Raw genomic sequence first — 23,015 nt, 5'->3', positions numbered from 1 at the left:
GCTTCATGACTTATAATCATGAGTTCATATCTTGTGACTTAAAATTATGAGTTGAGAGAACACCTTAGCAAGCATTCACTAAACTGATCATATTAAAATGTATTAAGAAACACTGTTTCACATATTAGCATACTTCCCAGCATGCATTGTATTTGGGTTAACTCTCCAGAAATCCTTCCTTTTAGGTTGAATGAAAATACAGGGTGGAGACTTGTTATGCATGTAACCTAGGTGAATCATAGGTCAATTTATGATTAAAAACAACAACAACAACAACAAAAAAACAGATTTTGGATTCTTCATGCCAAATGGTGCAATGGTTATATGACACATTAACAACTGACACTAAAACCTGCTCACAAGTGAAAGAATAAATAACACTGTAATGCAGTTCATCAATATGGGTTCAACTAATAAACAATTACTGCCTTACTGTTCTTTGACCTAACTATTCAGTACTCTTTCTTTCATCTTAAAAGAAAATTTATGTTTTTAAGTTGAAGTGCCTAGCTGCATATTCCTTCACTCTCCTTGTCATGGCTAGCTACCAAGTGAGCATCAGTCATTTCAGTGACAAAGATGGATGATGTGTTAGCAAGCCAGTTCAGAAAATTGCCATGGAAAAATGACAAATCTGTCTGTCTCCAAGTTAAATTCACTTGAACACATTGTTTCATCATTCACTTTGGATTGAGAATACGTCTGTTTTTCTTCCTCAACATGGGGAGGCTGGGGAGGTTGAGATGGTAATCTGTATTTCATTGGCTGGGTGGGTTGGTGTCTGTTCAAAGCAAAGCAGCAAGAGTTACAGCTTGTGACTTGATTAAGCGCCCTAAACGTTGCACGACCACCGGGACTGCTCTGTATTTATCTTTTCAGAGACTCAAGAAAAGAAATGAACCGGAATGCGTCCCCTCATCAAATTCACTCCCAGAACGCCCCGACATGCCCCTAAGGTCACATCTCGGCCATGAAACTATTCTGACTTTCCCGGTCTTGTGTGCCACCTTGTCTGGTCGTTCATGTGCGCTCTACCCGTAATTTCCATATTTCCGATAGAACGAGAAGGCAGCATCAGACTTTGTGACAGTCATCTGCTGCTACCGCTGCTACAGTAGCGTCAGGTAACCATGGAGATAGTGTAAGCTAAACTGCTCTCGTAGTTAAACTACACCGTCCTTGTCCATTTGCTTCAAAAGATAAGATAGCTAATTTTGAAAGGAACCGTTGAAAGTGATTGGTTTCACTGTTCACTGTGCCAGTTAACGTTCGTGAGACTTTGCTGGATAATTGACGATGACGTCACAATTTCCTGTCGTTAACGTTAGCGACAGATAATGAAGTTTGATAGGTTATATTAGCTAACGTTAACACGCATAACGCCAACTGGTTATGCTAACGTTCATATATCGTAAAATGTTCAAGAATATTTATCAGGTAAGCCTTCTATTCTTACAAAAGCTAGCTCCTTGAACAGTTCACATCTTATTGTTCAGTTTGCATCTAGCTGGGGACTCCACCTGTTTCAGTAACATTGGCTGTGAAAATAACATTTGTTTACCTGCTTAGGCAATCTGATGAAACCGAATTGTATTCCTCTCAGGGTGGAGCTGTGGTTGAGATCTTCAGTGCACAGGGAAAAGACCCTGTGGCAAAATGGAAACTTCACGGAGGGCCATCGGCCATACGTAAAGTGAGTTTTCAAAGCTCCTACCTTAGCTAATACAAATGATGATTTCCTTTCCTACCAATGCAATTTTAGAGGAAAGAGGGGGTGGTAGAGACGGGAGTGTTATTAGGGCTGTCGAGTGGTACCTGGTATCCGATGTTTTGTTGAATTCCACCTAAACGGTTTTTAGGCTGTTAATTATAGACATTCTCAAAGATTTTTTTTGTAATCTTATTTTATTGTTGTATGAGTGTTGAGTTAGGAGTTGTCAAGGCCAAGGCACCATTGAATTGCGTTGACAGAGATGGCTGAAAGAAAATGGACAGTTGTGTAACTATATTTCATATTTCTATTGATGTTCCGTTGTGATGCAGGAAGACCACTATCCATAACTTTTATCAACTCTGTCAGACAATGTAATTTGATGACACAATAGGATTGTATTTGTCTCTATCTTAAGACTCAAAACTCAACTAAGAAAATCAGAAATGAACAATTACTGATGTTGAAAGTAGGGCTACATAGGCAATATTGGTCATAAAGGTCATGCTTAGCAAGGCCTCATCCCCTATTGTTTCTTCCCCTATAGGAGTATCATAAAGAAGTCAAAGGATTTGTGTATTGTCTGGAGGGTAGCAGCCAAACTGTTAAAATGCAAATGCCAGAGGATGGTAAAATGGCTCGTAAGTCCACACGATCATACTTGTACCCATTTTGAAAAATACAATTCTGTTGTGGCTATTTGTACCGGCTTACAGTGCTTTGCTTCTTTGTCTATTTTTTCCCAGTTGGGCTCCTTCAAACATTCTTGGTCCTTCAAGTGAATGTTCCTCAATGTAAAGACTTTTCCATTGAGCTTGTGTAAGTACAGAAGTCAGGGGTTGTCCTGCCTCAGAATCAGGCAAAGGTTGTAACTCAGCTTAATCAAAGTTTCTGTGAACGTACCAGTGCATATGCCCTCTTCTGGCCCACGCTCACCCCTGCTGTAGTAAATCTTTAATTCTATGAAATAGGGATAATAATATGGTAGTAAAACTACTTTACTCCAATAAATTAATACTTGCATGCACAACAGAAGAAAATATTTTCATATGAAACAGAAAATAATTCTTGAACCATAATGAATTCCCCTCTGACAAAGTGAATAAGAAAGAGAGAGCCTACTGTTTGATAAATTCACTGCATCTCATTAGTGATGATGTGATATTGGCAAGCTATTACAATGACAAAACATTTTTCTTTTCACCTGTCATGCTGTTCTGCTTGCTTATCCTCCTCACGCGCTCTCTTTCTAAAGAAAGCTTTTATCTTGCCAGCTGTGATATAAAATCTGCAAGGTTAAAAATATTTGAACAAGCCATGATGGTAAAATTAACTTCCATGTGTGGATGTAAGGTGGTAGTTTAAATCATGAGTTCACCTTTTCCACACAAGTTGCCGGTTGTGACTCCTTTTGTGTAATGTGCTGCGATGTACTTCTATTGCTGCTCCTACGTTTAGTAATTGAAAAGAGAATGTCACTGTGTATATGTCAGTTAGCCGTGCTGTATAATCAATAAAGCAGAGTTTATCTGGAATCAAGACTCTGAAGGAGTCTACAAGGGGTCTTTATTGTGCCCTGGTCACCTCATGGGCCGAGGAAAATTCAGTTTATTATTGACACTTGCTGTGCTACTGTGCTGCTGTTAATTAAGCCATTGTGAAGTGATGGAGGCCATGTAAAACAGAACTAGGAAGACATATTGCAGACTTTTACTTTTCAGGCTAAGAGGTTGAGAGAATTTCGCATTTGGCAATTATTTTCCTGCTGTGGTAAACCCCAGTGCTTGAACTGGTATAGAAAAGGGGTTGCTTTTGTTGGCTTTTCTGTTTTTTTCTTGCATTAGAATGTGTCAGAATGCGTCAACTAATTTCACTGCAATATATTGTTAAAATCTGGCATATCACACCTTTTAGAGCATACCCTTTGAGACCATCAGAGCTTGTGAATTTCTTTGTCCTTCCTAATGATGCCGCTGATGCTGATTTTCTTATAATGTGAACAAAACACAACAGTGTTACTGGCAAATTCTCTCTCTGTCTCTCTGTGTGTCTCTATCTCTTGCTCTCTCTCTCTTTTTGTGTATTTTTCTGCCTCTCTTTGTATATAACAAATCTCTCTCTCTGTGCCTGTGTGTCTCTCTTTCTCTTGATTATTGATTGTAAATAATTGTGGTTTTGGTCAGGACTGATGACATCTCTTTTCCACAGTAATTGCTGATTGGCAGGGCTACTCCCTGACCAGGGGGAGGGAAAGGTGAACGCTGTTACCAAACTTATCAAACTAAGAATGGCTAAGAGGAAGAGGCTGATCAATACCAAGGGCCATAGTAACAAGGCTCACTTTAATTTTTTCTGGTTGTCATGACAGAGAAACACATTATTTCAGATGTAAGAAAAAGAAAGGTGTTCATATGGGTGCTCTCATTGGAGGCTATGGTGCATTATGTTTCTTCATAATCAGCTCTGTGTGTATGTGTGTCTGTGCAGTCTTTGTGTACATGCATTCAAAATGGGATTATTAACAATTCAAATATCACAAAGAAAAATACATTTTATGATGGTATTTTGAAACCTTTTTAGTTGGTGACAGGTGTCTTCTTAATAATCTGTTCTGACAGATGTCTGCTTTGAAGTTTTGGTAAAATTATGGATTTTCTTTTGGGATTCTGAGATTTTTTTTTTTCCTGGAGAAAATGTGTTTAGTAGCTGAAAGCAGCTGGAAGTAGAATAGAATAGAATAAACTGCTTTTATTGTCCACACATGGAAATTCATTTTGTTCGGGTCAGCCACATACAAGACATATGTACTGCTTAAGCAATACATTTCTTAGCGAAATAATCACTTTATTATCAATGGAAGAATATCTAACATTTAAAGCAAGCAAACAGTAAACATGTTGTGCACCATGAATGATACAGAGTTGTAGTGGGGCTATAAGTAGAAAATATGTCACCTCATGTTTCTTGATTGATGTACTGTCTGTACATCAATCATTAAATTATTAAAACAATTAAACAAATGCTATGGCGCCCCCCTTAGGCCAATCAGTGCAATTTTGAAAATGCTGAAACGCAGCAATGAGATGTGCCATTCTCCTATGTTTTGTGAAAATCCAATCAGCAGCGTCCAAGATATTGTGTGTGTGACGTACAGACAAGTAAACAAATGTTGTAGCCCCCTCTCAGGCCAATCAGCGCAATTCTGAAAATGGCAGAATGAAGCAATGACAGCAAAAGACAGCAATGTTAAACACTTCACTATGAAGCTATATTAGCACAGAAGGGCAGCAATAACTGCCTACATTTTCTGGTTACTAAGTTGTTTGCGGAGTATAGGAGGATTATTTGTAGGAGTAGTAGGAAGAGAAGAAACAAGGAGGAGGACAAGTTACAGGAGTAGTTGGAATATTAGTAAGAGTAGGAGGAGCGGAAGGAGGACTAGTTGGAGGGGGAGTTGTGGTAGTAAGTGGAGGAATAGTAGGAGCAGCAGAAGTCTGAAGTGCACTGACTACCATGAATTTAGTAGATCCAGCTAGAGTGAATTGTTGGGTTAGGGTTAACACATTTCATTTGAACATTCCACAATTCATATCTATGGGGAAAAAAAATAAAAATAAAAGTTTAATATTTTAAAAAGTATGAAGAGAATCAAAAAGTTGAATACATCAGCACATCTAAAATTCCTTCAAGAACCGTAAAAAAACAAAAAACATTTTAAAGTTTGAAGAGTCTCTAGTTGAAAGTATGTGGAAGTTGTTGGAGGCTAAAAATGTTGGTGAGAATAATGAAGATAAAAAAATCAGCCAGCTCACTAATAATACTGAAAGTATTTTGAATTAGCTGTAACATTTTGCTATCAACACATCCTCATTCCTCACCGAAATAGATTTTTGTATGTGGTGTTAATCATTGTTTTGTGAGACCACAACATTATTTCTGGGCCTTGAAGTTTGTCACCACTTTCTCCTACAATTCATGTTCCGTTCTCTTGTCTGATATTAACAGGATAACTGATTCAGGGCACCTGAAAAGGAGACTCTACCTATCGACAGTGCATAAGGAGCTCTTTGCTACACCTTTGCATGCAAGGATACCTTTCGTTGGATTGAAACGCAATATTGTGAGTATTTGTCTCATCCATGACATGTTCTGTCACAACGTCTCTAGATCTGCCCTAAGCTTTGTGCTTTTTTGGTTACTGTGGTTCATGTTTCACAGTATATTATTGAGCTGTGTCTCTGTTAGATCATCTGACCCGCAAAGTAATATTTCCTCCATTGTCTTAGTGGTCTAACTTGTGCATCGACCTTGCATCATTCACCGGTGAGCTGTTCAAGGGTACTGGCTTTTTGACACTGGATGGCATCACTTTGTCTGCCAGCTGCAAACTGCGAAGGATCTTCACCATGAAAGCAGAGCCTACAGGAATGTCGGCTGATGGTAACACAGTTGGTCACACAAAAACAATTAATGTCAAAACAGTTTTGTCAGCTTACCTTGAGTGACAAAAAGGCTACATCGTAACCACACTGCACACATATCGGCCACACACACACACACACACACACCAAGATTGTCATTGTGATAGGTCTTACCTTTTATTGATAGGTTTTGCCTCTGTTCCCTGAAAAATATTGCTCTGGCTTTTAGTGGATATTGAAGAGATGCAATAGCCATGCACTCATGGATACAGGTAGCCTTTGCTGTCCTAGTTCTAGTTTGTCCTCTGTTGGCCTTTGATGTGTTACCAGTCTTTCAACATTAAACTTGAGTTTGTATGAAACAACTGTGTGTGTGTGTGTGTGTGTGTGTGTGTGTGTGTGAGAGAGAGAGAGAGAGAGAGAATTGGCTATTTTCTGTGGCAGCTGACTTACCTTCATTTTTCTGAGAGCACAGTGGTGGTTTTGTTTAGCTCTGATATGGCTCAGCAGCGCCTACAGCTGCAGATTATTGGTTACCCAGTGCACACCTCAACACTACCTGCCAGTAGAGAATACACTGTCATTTTGTATTTTTCAATAGATCCGAATGTTGCCTTTGCCACGCCATGTGGTGACAATTTGTTATCCGAGAAAAGGTTTTTTTTTGGTCTACTTTCAGTTTTAGATTTAATGTGAAATTTCTCTTATCTTAAAGCAGGCATGTTTCTCAGTGGAGCCGGTGTCATGGACTTGATCCCTCGTAGTTGCCAGTTCCTACCCGACGTGTATCATGTAACCCAGGTATTGAACATGGAGAAGCTGCAGCAGGCAGATATGAGGGCTGGCCTTGTGAACTCTGACTGTGGTAGGTAAGAGCAAATCACAGGGTTCTGAATTGATCAATAAATAACAACAACAGTATGATGCTTTTCAGGAAACTCAAAGACACTTTAGGCAACAAGGCGTAAAATCAAACAGCTTATATATTTTCTATTGCATCACAGCAGGCTAATCTACTTTGTTGATTTCTGAGATGCTATTATATCAGTTACTCAAGGTGTGAAATTATATATTTACAGGGAACCATACCCATGAATCAGTTAATGCTGAAATCCACACAGGGAAGAATCCAGGTGCATAAATGTGAATATAGAGAACTTATTCTCTTCAAAGAGGCTCTGATGACAATCGATTTGTTTTCTCAGGATGAAATTCATGTGGGCTTAATTTTTTATTGTTCATTTGCGCCTCTCCTGCGCTGCAATTATCTCCTCATATAAAAAAGTCAAGCAGCAGTAATTCAGTACCACTGTGTTCCGCCGCCTCTTTGGCCTTTTTTATCAGCTCTTATTTATTTGTTCTGACAGCTGTCGAGTCACCTGGTAGTGCCCATAGAAACCACACACAAGAAAAAGCTTTTATAATTAGCATCTACATTATTAGCATAACATTCCTAATAATAATTGAAATGATTGCTATTAAAGTAGGCATCCAATCTGTGTGAAAAAGACGCTTGGTGAAAACTGTTGCTTCAGTACACAATCTGTCAGGAGCTGTTAAAAGAAAACAGCAGTTTATTTTTTCATGCAGCGATCAGATGAACCTTTTATCCACCAAAGACGTTCTCTCTTTCTCAAGGTCACTGAGCACTGCTATCATTTTACCAATCTATCAACCATCATATAGTCTATTTTTTGCTCTGTTATTACCACCATGGACTCTTAGCCATCTGAATACGAAGTGGAAAATAACTGAATTTCACGTACTTCTAAACCTGGGTCCATTTCCTCTCCTGCATGTTGAATCTGCTGCATCAAAGGAGTTTTTGATTTCTTCTTCCTTCCTTAGTATATCCAACTTAGCCCTGTCAATAACATCTTATCTATTCTGCGTGTTCTGTGTGAAGAATGGAACTGTCTGCTCTGATGAGGATCAGACAGAAAGTGTCTTTTGCTGTCAGCAGCAGCGGAGTTGGCCCTAATGAGCCCTGGCACAGATACAGCAGGGTCAGGGCATTGCCATACCACCAGTCACACTGCACTTGCTGTCCACCTTTTTCACACAATAACATGGAAAACATGGACAATCTGCATTGACTGATTAAGGAAAAAAAAATTAACCCAAAATCAACTAATTAATTCAACCTTTATTTTCCTGTTTTGAGTGTATACTGCATGTTGTGAGCTATATAATACAAAGTTGCTTTTCATGTTGCAGCTCATAGGATTCCATTCAATTTGAAATTTCATAAATATCGGACTGAAGCTGTAACCTTTGCAATCATGTCAGTAAACTGCGCATTCCTCTGACCTAAATTTGTTCTTCTTAGTGGATGGTAATGGTGAAGAAAAAAAATCTTTTCGCAGCAGATTCAACCATCGTTGGCAAGACTAGGTATCTCTGGACGGAGCACTCACTTTTTCACAATTTCCCACCAATGACCATACACTTTAAATTTATTTGGGCAAATAGGGTGAATCTAGGGGGCGAAGTGGGGATGGGGCGCTCTTCTCTATTTGAAGACCAGTCCAGACCCGAACAACCTGTATTGATTATCGACGCTATGGATCCACCATGGTTTTGTTGTTAGACACAATGTCCTTTTTTAGAGATGAGGAGAAGAGTGTGTGCAGGCGTGAAAATCAGACCATGTAGTGAAGTGTAGCATGTCGGAGATACAGCTTGTCAGTTCTGTCAGGGCCAGTATGACAGACAGGATGTACTGGGGTACAAAAATAGCAGTGTTTGCTGGTCAGCGTTAGCTGGTTAGCTGAGGTCAGATATTAGGTAGCTAGCTACAGATCATGTGTCATGTTCATGTCAAATAACTGACCAGCTAGGTGAAGTCCAAGGATTTAGTAATGTTAGCCCAAACAATGATAGAAAAATCCTTCTTAGTGACCACAGAGAGAATGTAAAAGCCCTGGAGACAACTAGGATGCTCTAAGTCTACTTGGGATTCTGTCATCTTTGCCCCGTCAATATCTCCAGTCAAAAGTGTCCAAAAGGACATATTCTAAATGTTCCATACATTTGAAAATAAATACATATAGTATGTTAAATTAAATAGGAGTCCATTACATCTGCTCATTTTTGGATTTGGTCAAGTTAGAGTTCAGTTAGTATGCTTGCAACATAATTTTTGTTGGCTGCCTGTTCAGAATCAAGCCTACCCATTTACCCATTCATTTTATTTTGCAGCATGAGATCTTGAGAAATTCAAAAAGGAGTGTCCTCCTATATGATAAACATATAAATGAATAATGGTCGATCAATCATTTCTTTGCAGCATCAGATCAGTCTGCCACTGCCACATCAGCCAGTTTCCGAAAAACTAGGCCCCAGGGTTTCTCACACACAGCCTTTGGCTCCAGGGTTTCAGGACCTCCTCCTCAAACTGGAAGGAAAAACAGTGGACCCTCAGAGGGAATGGATAGAAGCGCAGTCCGTACCCTGAATACGGTAGTGTCTTGCTACAAGAATCACAATATAAGAACATAAATACCTGTGAATGATTTTTATGACTATGGAAGCAGGAGGTGCAGCTGATATTTTTGCACACAGTAGACTCAAAATTTCCACATTTTGTAATTATGTTTGCTCAGTATTATTGGTTCTTTTATCTTCTGTAGAGGCAATGATACAAATTTGTGATAATTAAATTTTTCTTAAACATTTCCAATTCAGGTTGCTCTGTGTTAGATTAAGTTTATGAAGTCATTCTATAGAGGTGCCATCCTCTCATAAATTACTGTATGTACAAAAAGAATCTGTTGTACTCCAACTTGTATCTCTCCTTTTGCTGTGCCCCATAGGGGCCCAACTCCACTGCTAGAACAATCCAAAAAGGTACTATAGAGAGTCAGAGCACTGCCAACCCGAGTGAGAAATCATCACACGGAGAGCCTTGCCACACTCTTCATGAGGGTAAATTTGGATTTGAGCTCATAGGTAAGGAAGGACAACATTGTTTGAAACATCATCAGCATGCTTTCTTACTTACATATTTATTTTATGTATTTTCCAGATATTGGAATATTGTAAATTCTATGTTGAAATGTTGTATAGGAAAGTTAAACGAAATATCCACCCTAAAACTCTTTAACACTGTTAAAAAAAACCCAGTGATGAACCTTGTATTCCTGGGTCCATTTTGTTGTTTTGTGGTATATTTTTCTTATTCCCATGTATAGCTGGCCACAGATGTCGTGATGTCACGTTGAGATATTTCCAGCACAGCTACAATGGAGTCTGATAGCAGAAAATGTTTCAGCTGTCCACAACTGGTTTTGGTCTCAGTCCGACAGAGCGAGGGCTTCTTTCTAGACTCACCATTTTGCACCGATATTCAACAATCATACAGGGAGAAATCAGTAGCCTCAGTAGTCCGTAATGCGATGCAGAGACAAGACACGTTGCATTTTGGTGCAATTCACTTTTTCTCAACTGGCATGCAAACAAGTAAAATCACATTGATGTATTAGTGATGATTATGATATTTTTGGTGGAGGAGGAACAATGTACAACCACTGGTTTCAGTATTTGAGAAAACATATCCACATATCCGCTAACTCTACTTCGGTCATGTACCACCCACAGCAAAATGAACAAATTCACATCCCTTCTCTGGGGGTTGTCAAAAGGCATTCTGGGAAATGGAGGCAACTGCTAATCTAAGTAGAAGTATCCAACTTCACCTTACTGAAGGGTTAGCCTGGCTCATAGTATTTTTTATGATTTGTATCTTTTATAACCCAGCTTCAGACAGACAAGTTCATTCATGCATTGACTTGCAGTTATAAAGTCACCAAGCTTCTTCCTGGTATGAATGTACCATGCACCAACATAGAGCTGGCTCATGCTTGTGTGACTTCTACTGCACATCCTGGTGTACGAACGCACACTGTATTTATTTTACGCAGGGCTCTTAGTGCTCTGCCCGGCCTAAAGAGCACACCGCAATTCCCCTAAGCACTGTGCATCACTAAAAGCGTTACATACAAATGAACAAACCTACGAACACACAGAGCCCAGCTCTTAAAGAGGAGCTCCTCCCAAGCACCTAATAACAGCTATTACACTTGTTAATGCAATGTCTTTTTAGCATGACTGAATGCAAAAAGGATGATTAAAATCCCCTAGCTCAGCTGAACATAATATAGCTGGCTCTATTCTCTCTGCACTGAATGATTGTAAGGAGCTCAGTTTCTGAAATTCCTTCATTAATGGGGATTTTCATGGTGCATAATCAGATCATAGATGCGCTTCTGGCAGGCTTTAAAAACATTGTTATTTGACTGTTTTGGGTTAGAAGGCTTTGCTAATGTGGAAAGTACTGTATATAGGAACACCTGGCAGCTTACAGCCCCATCCCCCAAAAGACTGTAAGAAGAAGCTACGTGTCTACACTGCTGGGCGAGAGAGGCTAGCATCCTCAGGTGAGCTGTGTGCATTACATATTAAATTCTCTGTGTGTGCTGGGATGTAGTGTATGATGTGCTGAATGTATAATGGTTTAACATGTTCTGGTGCCCAATTTTGCTCAACAGCCCATCCAGATGCTGTGCCTGGTGGCCACAGAAACAGGAGTGGGAACGGAGAGATGTCCACTCCTCCGTCCAGTAGGCGAGAGAGCAGCGGACAACCTCTGACCCTGACAGAAAAGAAGAGAGGACATCAAACGGCAGGTCAGGCTCTCATCTGCCACAAATGGAGCAGGACAGTAGCAGGACGACAAGTACATGTTCAGACTCTGAGAGTGATGGTTAGAAAAGTTAAAAAGAGAGAGGGATGGGAAAAAAGAGAAAGAACATGCATGTTGAGTGATATCAATCAAATTACAATGTACTTGGGAAAAAGATACCTATTCTTAATTTTTTTATGCTATCAATTGGAAATACTGCACGAGTTCGAATGAGCCTCATTTTATACGCACACATCTCTTTATTATTTATTTTTTTTTTTAATCTTGCATAACCCATGTCAAGGCTGTGAGTAGGATTTGAGTTGAAGAACCCCTCGCCATTGTCCTGACAAAATGAGTGCATGTGCTCCGAAGCTCGTTTATGGACATTTCCCCACGGCAGTAAGCTCCTTTGCAGCGGCCCTGCCCACAGACTGAAAGCAGTTAGTTCATTAATGGTAATGTGGCACATTAAATAAAAGTCAGAGGGACATCTCCTGGGCCCGGGGTTTGCCACACAGTGGGCAATTAGAGAAAGTGATTACACTGTCGAGATGTTGAAATGTATTCACTGATTCAGATCTAGAGAGATACTTTCATCTTTGATCTCAGGCCTGTCATGGAGTGTAAGGATTGAATGTGTCTTGCAGGCACACGTGCATGTGTGCCACTTCTTTTCAAGGTTTTTTCTCCTTATATATATTGAGGGACATCGTATTTGATGTCTCAGCATTGCTGCTGTTTAGAGACCCCAGTCTTGCTGCTCAAATGGGAAAACCAGAGCAATAAGCAAACATTATTAGCCTGGACATGAGGTCTCTGAGGCAGTCTGCTCCCTGGTGTTTTTCAGGCCCCATGGATAAAGGTATAATTTTCTGAGTGGTGATTTAGCAGCAGAATAGTTTGTATGTTTGTAATTCCGGTTGGTGAGTGCAGCTCTGCCAACATAAGTGTTCTTCACCATTAGTCTTGTTTTCAGTACTCTAACTCCACTTATGTACTGTATATTTGAAATTCTCATTAAGGCATTAGTATGGCACTGCTATTAACAAAACCTACAAAAAATACATCTATGCAGAGGAAATTAATGCTCCGCTCTTGGCAACCGTCATGAAATTCATTTCAGTCTTACATATTGTGATTGCGAATTTTTATTTGCATATGTGAAAATGAACTAAGAATAACATGAGCTGCATGATGAAGAAATGGAAAAGGATTTATTACTCACTGTAATTAGATTCCTATCATTATTATCTATTCAGTCTTGGCACAAGAGGAGCACGAGAGACGTCTTCCATTCATTCCCCACGCATTCTGAATTGGAGGGCTTACTCATGTATTGTGTAATTTGTACAGTTGAAGCCCCACACTCTATGTCATTGTATAACATAATTAAGGTGCAACCAGTTCAAAAGAGAGTTTACTCCTGATTAGGGTCAAAAAAACGAATCTGTCAAGAATACTGAAATGGCAATTGCAAAAGGAATTTGGTCATGTTATTTTCTCATTTTCTCTTTTACTTTAGATGAATCATTGTGCTACAGTCCTGCTGAGGAAAGTGCCACTCTCACAGCAGCAGAGTCACTCTCCTGCTGGTCAAGGCCAGGCTGCTCCTCTGACCTGCAGGTCCGGAGCAGCCTTGGGGAGAGTAATGGGGGGTCCGAGCCCCAGCTCATTCTGGGAGAGGAGGTGTTCACTTTCTCATCACTGCCTCACTCAGCCAGACGAGGGCAGGGACACGGTGACCAGGAGAAGGTGGAGACGAGAGATAATCAGGTTCAGAGGAAAAGAGGGAGGCGCAATGGAGCCCAACCCGAAGACGACTTTATAGGTAGTGAAAGTGAAGAGGTAGGTCTGCTGTGAGCGAGACACACACATGCACACCCACATCCAGATGCAAGCACACACATTGTATCATGTGTATCATGTGTATAAGATATACTGCTCCAGCGCTGATAACCATCTGCGATAGATAACCAAACCTCTTGCATGACATTACATGTATTATTCTGGGCAAACAACAAATCATATGATATGCCCCTAGAATAACTAAATTCTGAATATATTACCTCTCTCTGTATACAATGAACTTAAACTTCAAAGGTCAGTAAGACTATTCATCATTTATTCATGGTAGTTTTGAAACTTAAAAAAACAATAGTTTTCTGTATACTGAGCAGGGAGATTACTACACTGGACTGTGAGTAGAAAGATGAATATGTTCAAAGAAATGCTAATTGCTTTTACTTATTCAAAATTTAATAATGAGTTTAATTAGTCAGACAAAAGAACTTCATTTTATAGTCGAATTGATTTTTCTTGGCATTAAAGGAATGCATTCTACGTACCACCTTAAAGGAAAATTCCACCCTGAAACACATTAACAACGTTAAAAAACAGGTATTGACCTTGCATTCCCAGGTCCATTTTGTTGTTTGGTAGTGTATTTTTCTTATTATGGAGAAGTGGCCAAGTGTAGACGAGGTAACTTCACGTCCAGATATTTTCGGCGCAGCTACAATGGAGTTAAATAGGAGAACATTTTTCAGCTATCTAAAACATCACTGGTAAATGCCAGGTTTGGGTGTCAGTCCCTCATAATCAAAGAACATGGGGTTCTTTCTAGACTCACCATTTTGCACTGATATTCAACAACCATACAGGGAGAAATCCATCATGGAAGAGATACCAATTTATCCATTCACAGCAGCCTCAACAGTCCATAATGCAACACAGGCACAAGACATGTTGTGCTTTGAATAAGGGCCGTGAGTCGAAACTCACTGTCTTGCCATTACTGTTGCTACCGCTATCATTATTGCTCTCAACACCTACACATAAATCCCAGCTGGATGCAATAAGTCCAGGCACGGTCTCCGGGGGATGTCGAAAGGCATTCTGGGAAATGTAGGAAATCACTAACTGAAGCAGAAGTAGATGAGGCAGGTTGAGAGAAAGTACACCAAAATGTAAATTGCAGCACTTCATCACAAAATAAGTCATGCAATGCATTAAACATCACAGATCAGTGGAATTTTCCGGAAAATTCTGATTTGCCTGTAGTTGGATGAGGGATGCACCGTCTGGAGTGATCAGTTGTCTATCATAGTCATTATTTTCTTTCTGTCAACAACTTTGAGGTAGCCTCTCTCCCTCTCCCTCTCTCTGTCAATGTCACTTAAATTTTACAGTAGGACCTTGTTTAATTGAACACCTATGCAATGGAGGTTGTTTTAGGGAATGAAAGGTTCATCACTGAACTGTACTAAAATGTATTGATCAAAGCCTGTTGTTGTTTTAATAGATAGTATACAGTGGGCATGACATGCAACAAAGGATGCTTTGAACGTGGGTGGTATAAGAAAGAACATTTTGAACAAATAGATATAGTCAAAAGAATATACAGTATTTTCACAATGGAACATTTTTTAAGCATTAGGTTTTTTGATAGACACAGATGATATATTGGCATCTTATTATTCCAGTCAGTAGGGTCAACATTGGAATTTGAAGTCATGATGAGAAGATGTCAGAAAGGGACATTGATTGATAGGGGAGACATTTTTAAATGGGGTCTAGCGAGAAATCTGAAATGTCCTTTCACTAGGTTATCCTCATTTATAAGCAACTAAAAGTGTCTGCTTTCAAGCCAGATCTTCTATGACCATAGGGAAGGTTGAAGGTCCTGCTGCCGTAGGTAATTCTAAATAATTCCTGATATACCAGCCCCTGGTTAGTTGCCATCTGACACTAGTTGGCCTTATTTTGATTTTCATTCATCTGTGGCAGGTTGTTCCTTTCTCAACTTCGGGCAATATCTTCTTTCAAGGTGTTGCATCAGGCTCTTACAATTCTTTTTGAGCTAACTTTTGTTATTAAACATAGAGAAATATTAAAAGCAAAACAAAGCCATGAGCTTTCCCTGTATCCACTATTTTGAGGTATACAAGATACAGCAGTCCATGGTAAGATTTATTAAATCTTCAGGGAAATGCTGTTAGTTGAGTGTAATAATAATAGGACTTACAAATCATACAATAGTACAGTGAAACGCATTCATCCTCACTCATACTCATATGCCACCCACACACTTATTGATGCATGCCCTCAGCACACAACCTGGCACACACACACAATCTTCAAACCCACATGCTCACAACCACACCCACATCAGGGCTTCCAATAATAAATGTAGTTCATACTTTACTCTCTTGCACTTATGAAAGTGATAAAGCACAGAAAGGAAAGAGAAAACATAACAGATTAAGCCGGTGAGCTAAAAAAAAAAAAAAAAAAATCCAAGGGGCTTATCATAATATTTCACCCCAAAACAAATATCAAAGATTAAACAAAAAATCAAGAAAAGAGAGAGAGAGGAGGGAGAGAGAGGAGGGAGAGAGAGAGAGAGAGAGAGAAAGAGAGAGAGAGAGAATGTATGTCATCCACTATTAAGGGAAGCTTCAAGCAGTTTAATTCATGAGAAAGATCCATTTGAAATAGTTAAGATATGTACAAGATAAGATATGTACATTTGAAATTGTTCAGATATGTAGATTCAGTGGCAATATGGTTGTAACTATTCCACAGTCATGATCCTTAAATCTCATGGAGAACTGGAAAGTGCGTATCTAGTGGGTATCTAGTGTTTTAAGTTTGAACTTCTGAATTCAATTGAACGTAGTATTTATAAATAAAGACACATTTGAAATATATTTGTCCAGCTAGATGATTTAATCAATCAATTGATTAATTATTGATCGTAATAACATTATCAATTATTGACATTATTAACAAGTCTCAATATGGTGCACAGAAGAAACAAAATATGTGCTGTGTGTTACGTAACCTGATTGGTGAGGGAACAAATGATTTCCTCTACCTTGTTGTTTTGATTTTGCACTGCATGATTCTGCCCCTCGGCTGTCTGCTTGCTTTGAATTCAAGGTGGAAAAGAGCAGAGTTATAGAGGATCTGATTAGCCTTATTCGGGGATAAGGTTAGGATAAGGTTAAAGCTGAGCTACCAACACCTGAACAATCCCAATGACTCTTCTTGCTGTCTTCATTATGTGCTGAAGTTTGGCTTGGTCTTTGGTGTGCATGTTCCTTAAAACACACATCAGTCTGAAGGGCAGAACACTGTAAAACAGACAAATTGCAATCCAACATTAAAGTCGCCGACTTATCAAAGACACAACATTCACAATATATGTCATGGGAAATAGTCTACTGTATTGTGTAATAACTTAGGTCATGACTAATCCTCATTTTTACAGTGACATCCCTGTTGCAAGCTTCATTTTACAATGATCTGTGTTCACTCACAGTCCCCGTATTTCTTCCAGGATAAGATCTACACCCAGTTCCCCCATCAGAGAGCTAGTGTTGACTCCAGCCCTGCTTCTCCCAGATCTCCTGATCCAGCTCTGGATGTGCATCTGAAAGTCCAACCTGGGTCTCATACCACAGACCAAACATCGGCCAAAGAGCTTAGCCCAAACATCACCAACATGCACCCTCACTCCCCATCCAGTAGGAGAGCTGAACCAGCTGGGATGGTCCCAAAACGCTGCCTCTCACCTAGTGGTAGCAGGCAGGGCCACAAGTTTGGCTCATGTGGACCAGGGGTAGCGAGCCAGGCTCTGGACGAGGACAGCAGTGCACCATTTTGTAGGAGATTCCTGCAAGAAGTTACCCTGGAAGACTCCAGACAACACAAGGTATTGCTTGCATTACAATTCAGATCACCATCTTCACCCACAGTGCTATGTCTTTACAGGTTTATGAGACAGAGGTACAACATTTTGAGAGAAGAGGTTTCCTGACCTTGTCATTTTCAGGTTCCACCACATCAGTTGCTGGATAATGGCCATCAAGTGGCCATCACTCCTAATTACCTTCACTCTAGGATGCCTGGTGAGATTGATTGAGCAACCACATTTGATGCAAGAATGCCACAAGAGGCAATTGCTGTTGTGGATAAAATCTTATTGTGTTCAACAAACATGCTTGTCTTCCTCACAAATATTGTCCGCATGTGCAATGGCAAGTTGATTTTGTGGCTTATGCTTTTTATTTTAAAATCTAGTATCAGCATTGAGGAAAAAAGGAGCAAGCACATATCCAAAAAGTGTCAAAGAAGGGTGTTAACGTCACAAGTACTTCGTATGACTGTTTTCCTTGACTTTTATCTCCTAATGGAAAGATGTAATCTTCCAGTCTTTAGAAACCTTGGTCAAGCATGCTCCCTTTTACAAAAGATGAAATGGATTAAATATCCTGTCGGCTATTAATTCCCTTGCTTCCTCACCACATGATACTGTATAAAGAACAAAGCTGTGAATTGAATGTGTGACCAAATGTTCAGGCAGGTCAAGGAAAAAGTAAGAACCTCTGCAGCAAATCTCTCCACTCACCTTGGCCAAAGGAATGGCACTTTGATTAAGTTTGATACAAAAATAAAAGAAGCTGGAAGCTGAAGCTGGAAGAAAGGTCCCTGTTTGACAGAGGATAGATATGACAGTGTCAGTGCATGCCGATGTCTTCTGTGGTTGGGCTTGGCTTGAATCTTCTAATTCAAATGTTGATAGGTGCAGAGTGGGTTTAGGAGGCCGGGTGGGGGATGGAGGAGCTTGTTAACGCTCAACCTTGTGCTCAGCCTCTGATGGTATGACATGTCCTGTCTGGCTGTCTCTCCTTGCTCATATTAATGTGTGATGCATCACTGATTTAGACAGCTAAAGAGGACTTGGAAATGGTTTGTCATGCTGTGCTAAGGAGGATTTCACAGCATGGTGTGTCTCAGCTTGAGGTGGACCCTTGCTCCTGTTGAGGGAATCCAGGATCAGAAAACAGTGAAGTGGAGGAATCACAAGGCCACATGGGAGATCTGTCACTAGGCTGTTGCTTCCCACACTCACACCATTCACCTCTCCCTGCTGAAACATATCCCAGCATTCCTTCGTCAGTGCAGCTCCTGTCTGCTGACCTGTGCTCTACCAGGGAGCATGCAGTGAAAGCTGTGATTGAAAGGTTGTCAGAGAAATATGACAAGGTGTTTGTTTTCCTCCCCGCAGCCCTGTCTTATCGACTGCCATTGATTCTCAACACCAGGCTGCCCTGCACCTCTTGTCAGACAAAACAAGTTACCATCGTGCTCTCCTAAATCAATAGCTGCACTGTTAAAACATTTCCTCAGAGAGTCAAGCCAATGGCCTATGTCCAGCCCTGCCTTGAGCTCTGTATGGGACCACAGCCTGCTGTTTTTAAGACTTACACTGCTTCCTTGAATGCACAAAACTTTGTATCAACTTCATGGATTAATTTTCTGAGTGACTGACTAAATTAAAGTTTACACTTCCAGGATAATTTGGAATGCTTCCAAGTAAATAATCTGTTTTATTATTGTTGGTTTTAAAGGAAAATGAAGACAAGAGACAGAAGCTTGTTGATTCCAGCAGTTGTGACTTGCACCTGCTTAGCAGTCTACAAATGCAGGGGGATGATGATGAGGAGCTACGAATGCTGGCCAGTCTAAAGCGGGAGCAGGAGGAAGATGAATGTGGAGCCTCGGGCCTTAGTGTATCTCAGATCCACCAGTGTAATGTCAGCATCAGTATGAACAGTGATGACACCTCTACCTGGACCCACATCCCCATGGTCTGTACCATTATACTCTTAATTGCTACTCTTAACTGATGTTTTAATGTTTAGTCTTCACTAACACCGATGCAGATATCCTCTACCATCTGCTGCCAATTTTAGAGGGTTGTCCTGCTTTCTATCTCCCCTCTCAGATAATTTGTGTGACCCTGGTTCATCCACACTCTTGCTAATTTCCATTTCAAGCACCCAACTTATGTCACCATGAAGTGGTAATGCACCTCTTTCTCTAGTGTATTCTCTGCATTAGAAAGATAATGAAGATAGGAACACATTAATTGGCCTATTACAGCTTTTAGAAGTACACTGGCACTATATCCTTGGTCCCCCCGTGACTCAAAATTATTTAGGTCACTTGAAATTATCCCCAGAGGTCTTTTTAAAATACAAAGATGGTGTAGTTTGCTTCTGGCTATTGAAGGTCATTTAGATCTGTGGTCCATTAGCATAAGTGCATTGCACTTATGAAGAGAGAACATTGCCCTGCCTGGCCCTACTAGGCCCTCAGTAGGCTCTCCAGTGAATACAATCATTATAGATGCTCTAGCTATAGGGCTCTTACCTTCTCTGTTCATACAGGTAATCTGTTAATACACTGAGACTCAAGCAGAGCGCATCACAGGGATTATCATTTCATGCTCCCTTTTATGAAGAAGCAATGATGTGGCCACCGATAACATGCACCTTGAGGCCTTATGTGCAGTTTTCCACAAGGATAGTACAAGGTGTCAATGGGACTTGATCAAACAGGCTGTCTCCCTGTTCACCTTGTAGTGCTGTAGTTAGAACCTGATAGTTGCTGTGCTTCAGATTTCTAAATATATGTGGCAACAGCACCACCATCAGCATATTAAGGAAATGTTTATTATGCTTTACCATAAAGTAAAAAACAAAGAAAATCAACCATAAAACAAAGCTAGTTTCAAGGATCTTGTCACAAATGTAATGTGGTTTTGGCGATCTTTGATCCTTTAAAAATGATCTAACAAGTATCTCCCAAAGCCAAAAACAAGAGAGCCAAGGAAACTCAAAGTAGCAGTTCCCCAAATTATCATTTGATGACATGACATGATGTCTTTGTTCACTGGAACATTTGTTCACTTTGTTCACTTCGGCTTTGGAAAGGAGGTGCTTAAGTTCACAAATATCCATACTTGGCCACAGGTACTGTCTGTAAATCTCTATAGACTCATGGTTTTCTACTAGGGGACATTATATTCTCATCACCCTGTGTCTGTGTTGTGAACCCTGCTCCACTGCCCCTTCTGCTGCCTGTTCTGCTGCTAACCACACAGACTAAGCTACCTAACTATAATAATATTGTCATCTTCCGCCGTGTTTACTCTGTCATGACAGAGATTCACAGTGGCTATTACAGTGGCTATTTAGCTGCTTCTCCTGTATGGATTCTTCTGCGCTGCCTAGCTCACAGTGGAAGGAGATTTTCCAGTCTCCAGCTATTACAGTAAGAAGGAGCTAAAGACTGAGTCACTCCTCCACTGCCATGAGTTGACTGCAAGAAAAAATATGAGCTCCCTGGTCAAGTGGCGACTCTCCAGCGGCAGCTGAATACTCTGAAGAAGCTCCTGGGTGGCGGAGGTGCGGAGCTTTGCCAGTGCAGACACCCAGACCATCCTCTGAGGCGGTACATCTCCTGTCAGCTGGCAAAAACAGCCTCCCCTGAAACATGTTGAAGCTCAGATCTCATGCTTCACCCCCTCCCTCACACTAACTGGACCGAGGTGGCTCGGAAGAGAATAGTGAGCCGACGGTTCACTATGTCTGATGCTGGTCCTCCTTCACTGGAACTGACAAACCGTTTCTGGCCCCTGGATGCCTATGTTGGGGACTCTCCTACAGGAGGACTAACTGCGCCCACGCTGGGGTTGATCCATGCCCTGTTGCTGTCCATGCTGCTGCCACTGCTGCTGTTGATGCTCCCAGTCCAGATGCCTCTTCCTTTGCTGCCCCTGCTGCTACTAGCACCTCTGATGTTGTGGCCCCTGCTGCTGCCTCTACCGCTGCTGGCCCTACTGCTAGCGCCAGCCATTTGGATCATCATTCCCAGAGGAGGGTGTGCCAGATCTGCAGCATGCACTCCGCTTACTGGGAGGACCCTCGTCCTTGGGAGCTCTATTGTAGGAGACATCAGGGTTACATCGCGAGGTTTGGTCGAGTTTAGGTTGCAAGGTTTGCTCTCTGCAAACATGGATTTTGCCCTCCTTTGTTGCCAGCTTCACATGATTAACTGAGACAGTCCTTGCCCCCACAAGGTAACTTCCCCTTACTCTGGTCATTCGGTTAAAGGTCACTTATTTTTCCCACTATCATCTCACCACATCAGCGTTACCTTGTAGGATCACCTTAGACAATCCCATGCCACCTATACCCCAGCCTAGATCCCATGATCCTTAATAAGTACAGGCCTATTTCAAAACTGCCATTTCTTTCAAATGTTTTAGAGTTGTTACAACTCCGATGAACAGCTGATGAACCACAGCAACATTTTTGAGAAATTTCAATCAGGATTTGGAGCACTTCACAGCACAGAGACTGCTCTGCTCAAAGTAACTAATGACCTTCTATTAGCAGCAGATACAGGTGATCATGCAATTCTAATTATTTTAGACTTAAGCACTGCCTTTGATCATGCAACATTAATTGACCATCTGAGACTGAGGTAGTGGTTTAGTATTACTCCTACCTCGCCAATAGAACTTTCTCTGTCACCATAGGTAACTCATCATCATCCTCAGTTCATTTTACCTGCAGGGTTCAAGTTTAGGTCCCATCTTATTATCCTTGTACATGCTCCCACTTGGTCACATTAACCATAAACATAATGTATTTTTTCACTGTTATGCCGATTATTCTCAGATATACCTGCCCCTTAAAGCTAGCAACCCGAACTCGCAGATACTAAGACTTGGTTGTCTCTTTTTTTTTTTTTTTTTACAACTCAATGACAATAAATCAGAAATATTTATTTTTGGTCCCCCTAGCTCCACTATAATAATCCAAAATAAACTAGGTAGCCTTTCTTCAAATGTGAAGGCAGTGGCCAGAAATCTCGGGGTGAATTTTGACAGCAACCCGAGCTTTGACAAGCAGATGAAGAGGGTAATGCAGTGCTGTTTATTTCAGCTGAGAATATGTATCCAAAATTAAGCCATAATTATCTTCTACTGACCTGGAGAAGGTCATCCAACTTTCTCTCGTCTAGATTAGTGCAACTCCCTCTATTCCTGCCTCAGTTAAAAGACCCTCTCACACTTCCAGCTCATACAGAATGCAGGTTTTAACATGTAGAAAATGTAGACCACCTTACAACAATCCTTGCTTCCCTACGTTGGTTACCTCTCACTCACTTTCAAAATTTTACTGATCACTTTTAAAGTATGACTTGGTCTGGCACCTAGGTAAATTTCAGCCCTTTTAACCCTATATGAGCCAGAACGCTGCCTAAGATCCTCGGGCAGCGAACTGTCTTCTTTTAAATGTGCATTTAAATAATTGTTGTTCTTTTTAATCATGTTTTG

The 23,015-nt window shown here is 40.6% G+C and overlaps 1 protein-coding gene across 1 annotated transcript in view; it reads left to right on the top strand.

The window, feature by feature from the left end:
- The first annotated feature begins 1,416 nt into the window (after positions 1-1,416).
- Positions 1,417-23,015, top strand: part of cfap20dc (CFAP20 domain containing) — a 29,576-nt gene continuing 7,977 nt past the window's right edge. Inside the window, exons 1-14 of the mRNA XM_071905518.1 lie at positions 1,417-1,437; positions 1,604-1,693; positions 2,259-2,352; positions 2,458-2,530; positions 5,717-5,831; positions 5,998-6,151; positions 6,851-6,997; positions 9,422-9,594; positions 9,948-10,059; positions 11,478-11,570; positions 11,682-11,819; positions 13,341-13,663; positions 17,160-17,534; positions 19,234-19,473. Of these exons, the coding sequence (XP_071761619.1) occupies positions 1,417-1,437; positions 1,604-1,693; positions 2,259-2,352; positions 2,458-2,530; positions 5,717-5,831; positions 5,998-6,151; positions 6,851-6,997; positions 9,422-9,594; positions 9,948-10,059; positions 11,478-11,570; positions 11,682-11,819; positions 13,341-13,663; positions 17,160-17,534; positions 19,234-19,473 (2,148 nt within the window). The remainder of the gene's footprint in view (positions 1,438-1,603; positions 1,694-2,258; positions 2,353-2,457; positions 2,531-5,716; positions 5,832-5,997; positions 6,152-6,850; positions 6,998-9,421; positions 9,595-9,947; positions 10,060-11,477; positions 11,571-11,681; positions 11,820-13,340; positions 13,664-17,159; positions 17,535-19,233; positions 19,474-23,015) is intronic.

The sequence above is a fragment of the Centroberyx gerrardi genome, chromosome 5 (assembly GCF_048128805.1).
Source record: "Centroberyx gerrardi isolate f3 chromosome 5, fCenGer3.hap1.cur.20231027, whole genome shotgun sequence".
Lineage (NCBI taxonomy): Eukaryota > Metazoa > Chordata > Actinopteri > Beryciformes > Berycidae > Centroberyx > Centroberyx gerrardi.
The sequence above is the reverse complement of the archived record's forward strand: the minus strand, read 5'-3'. Positions and strand labels throughout refer to the sequence as shown.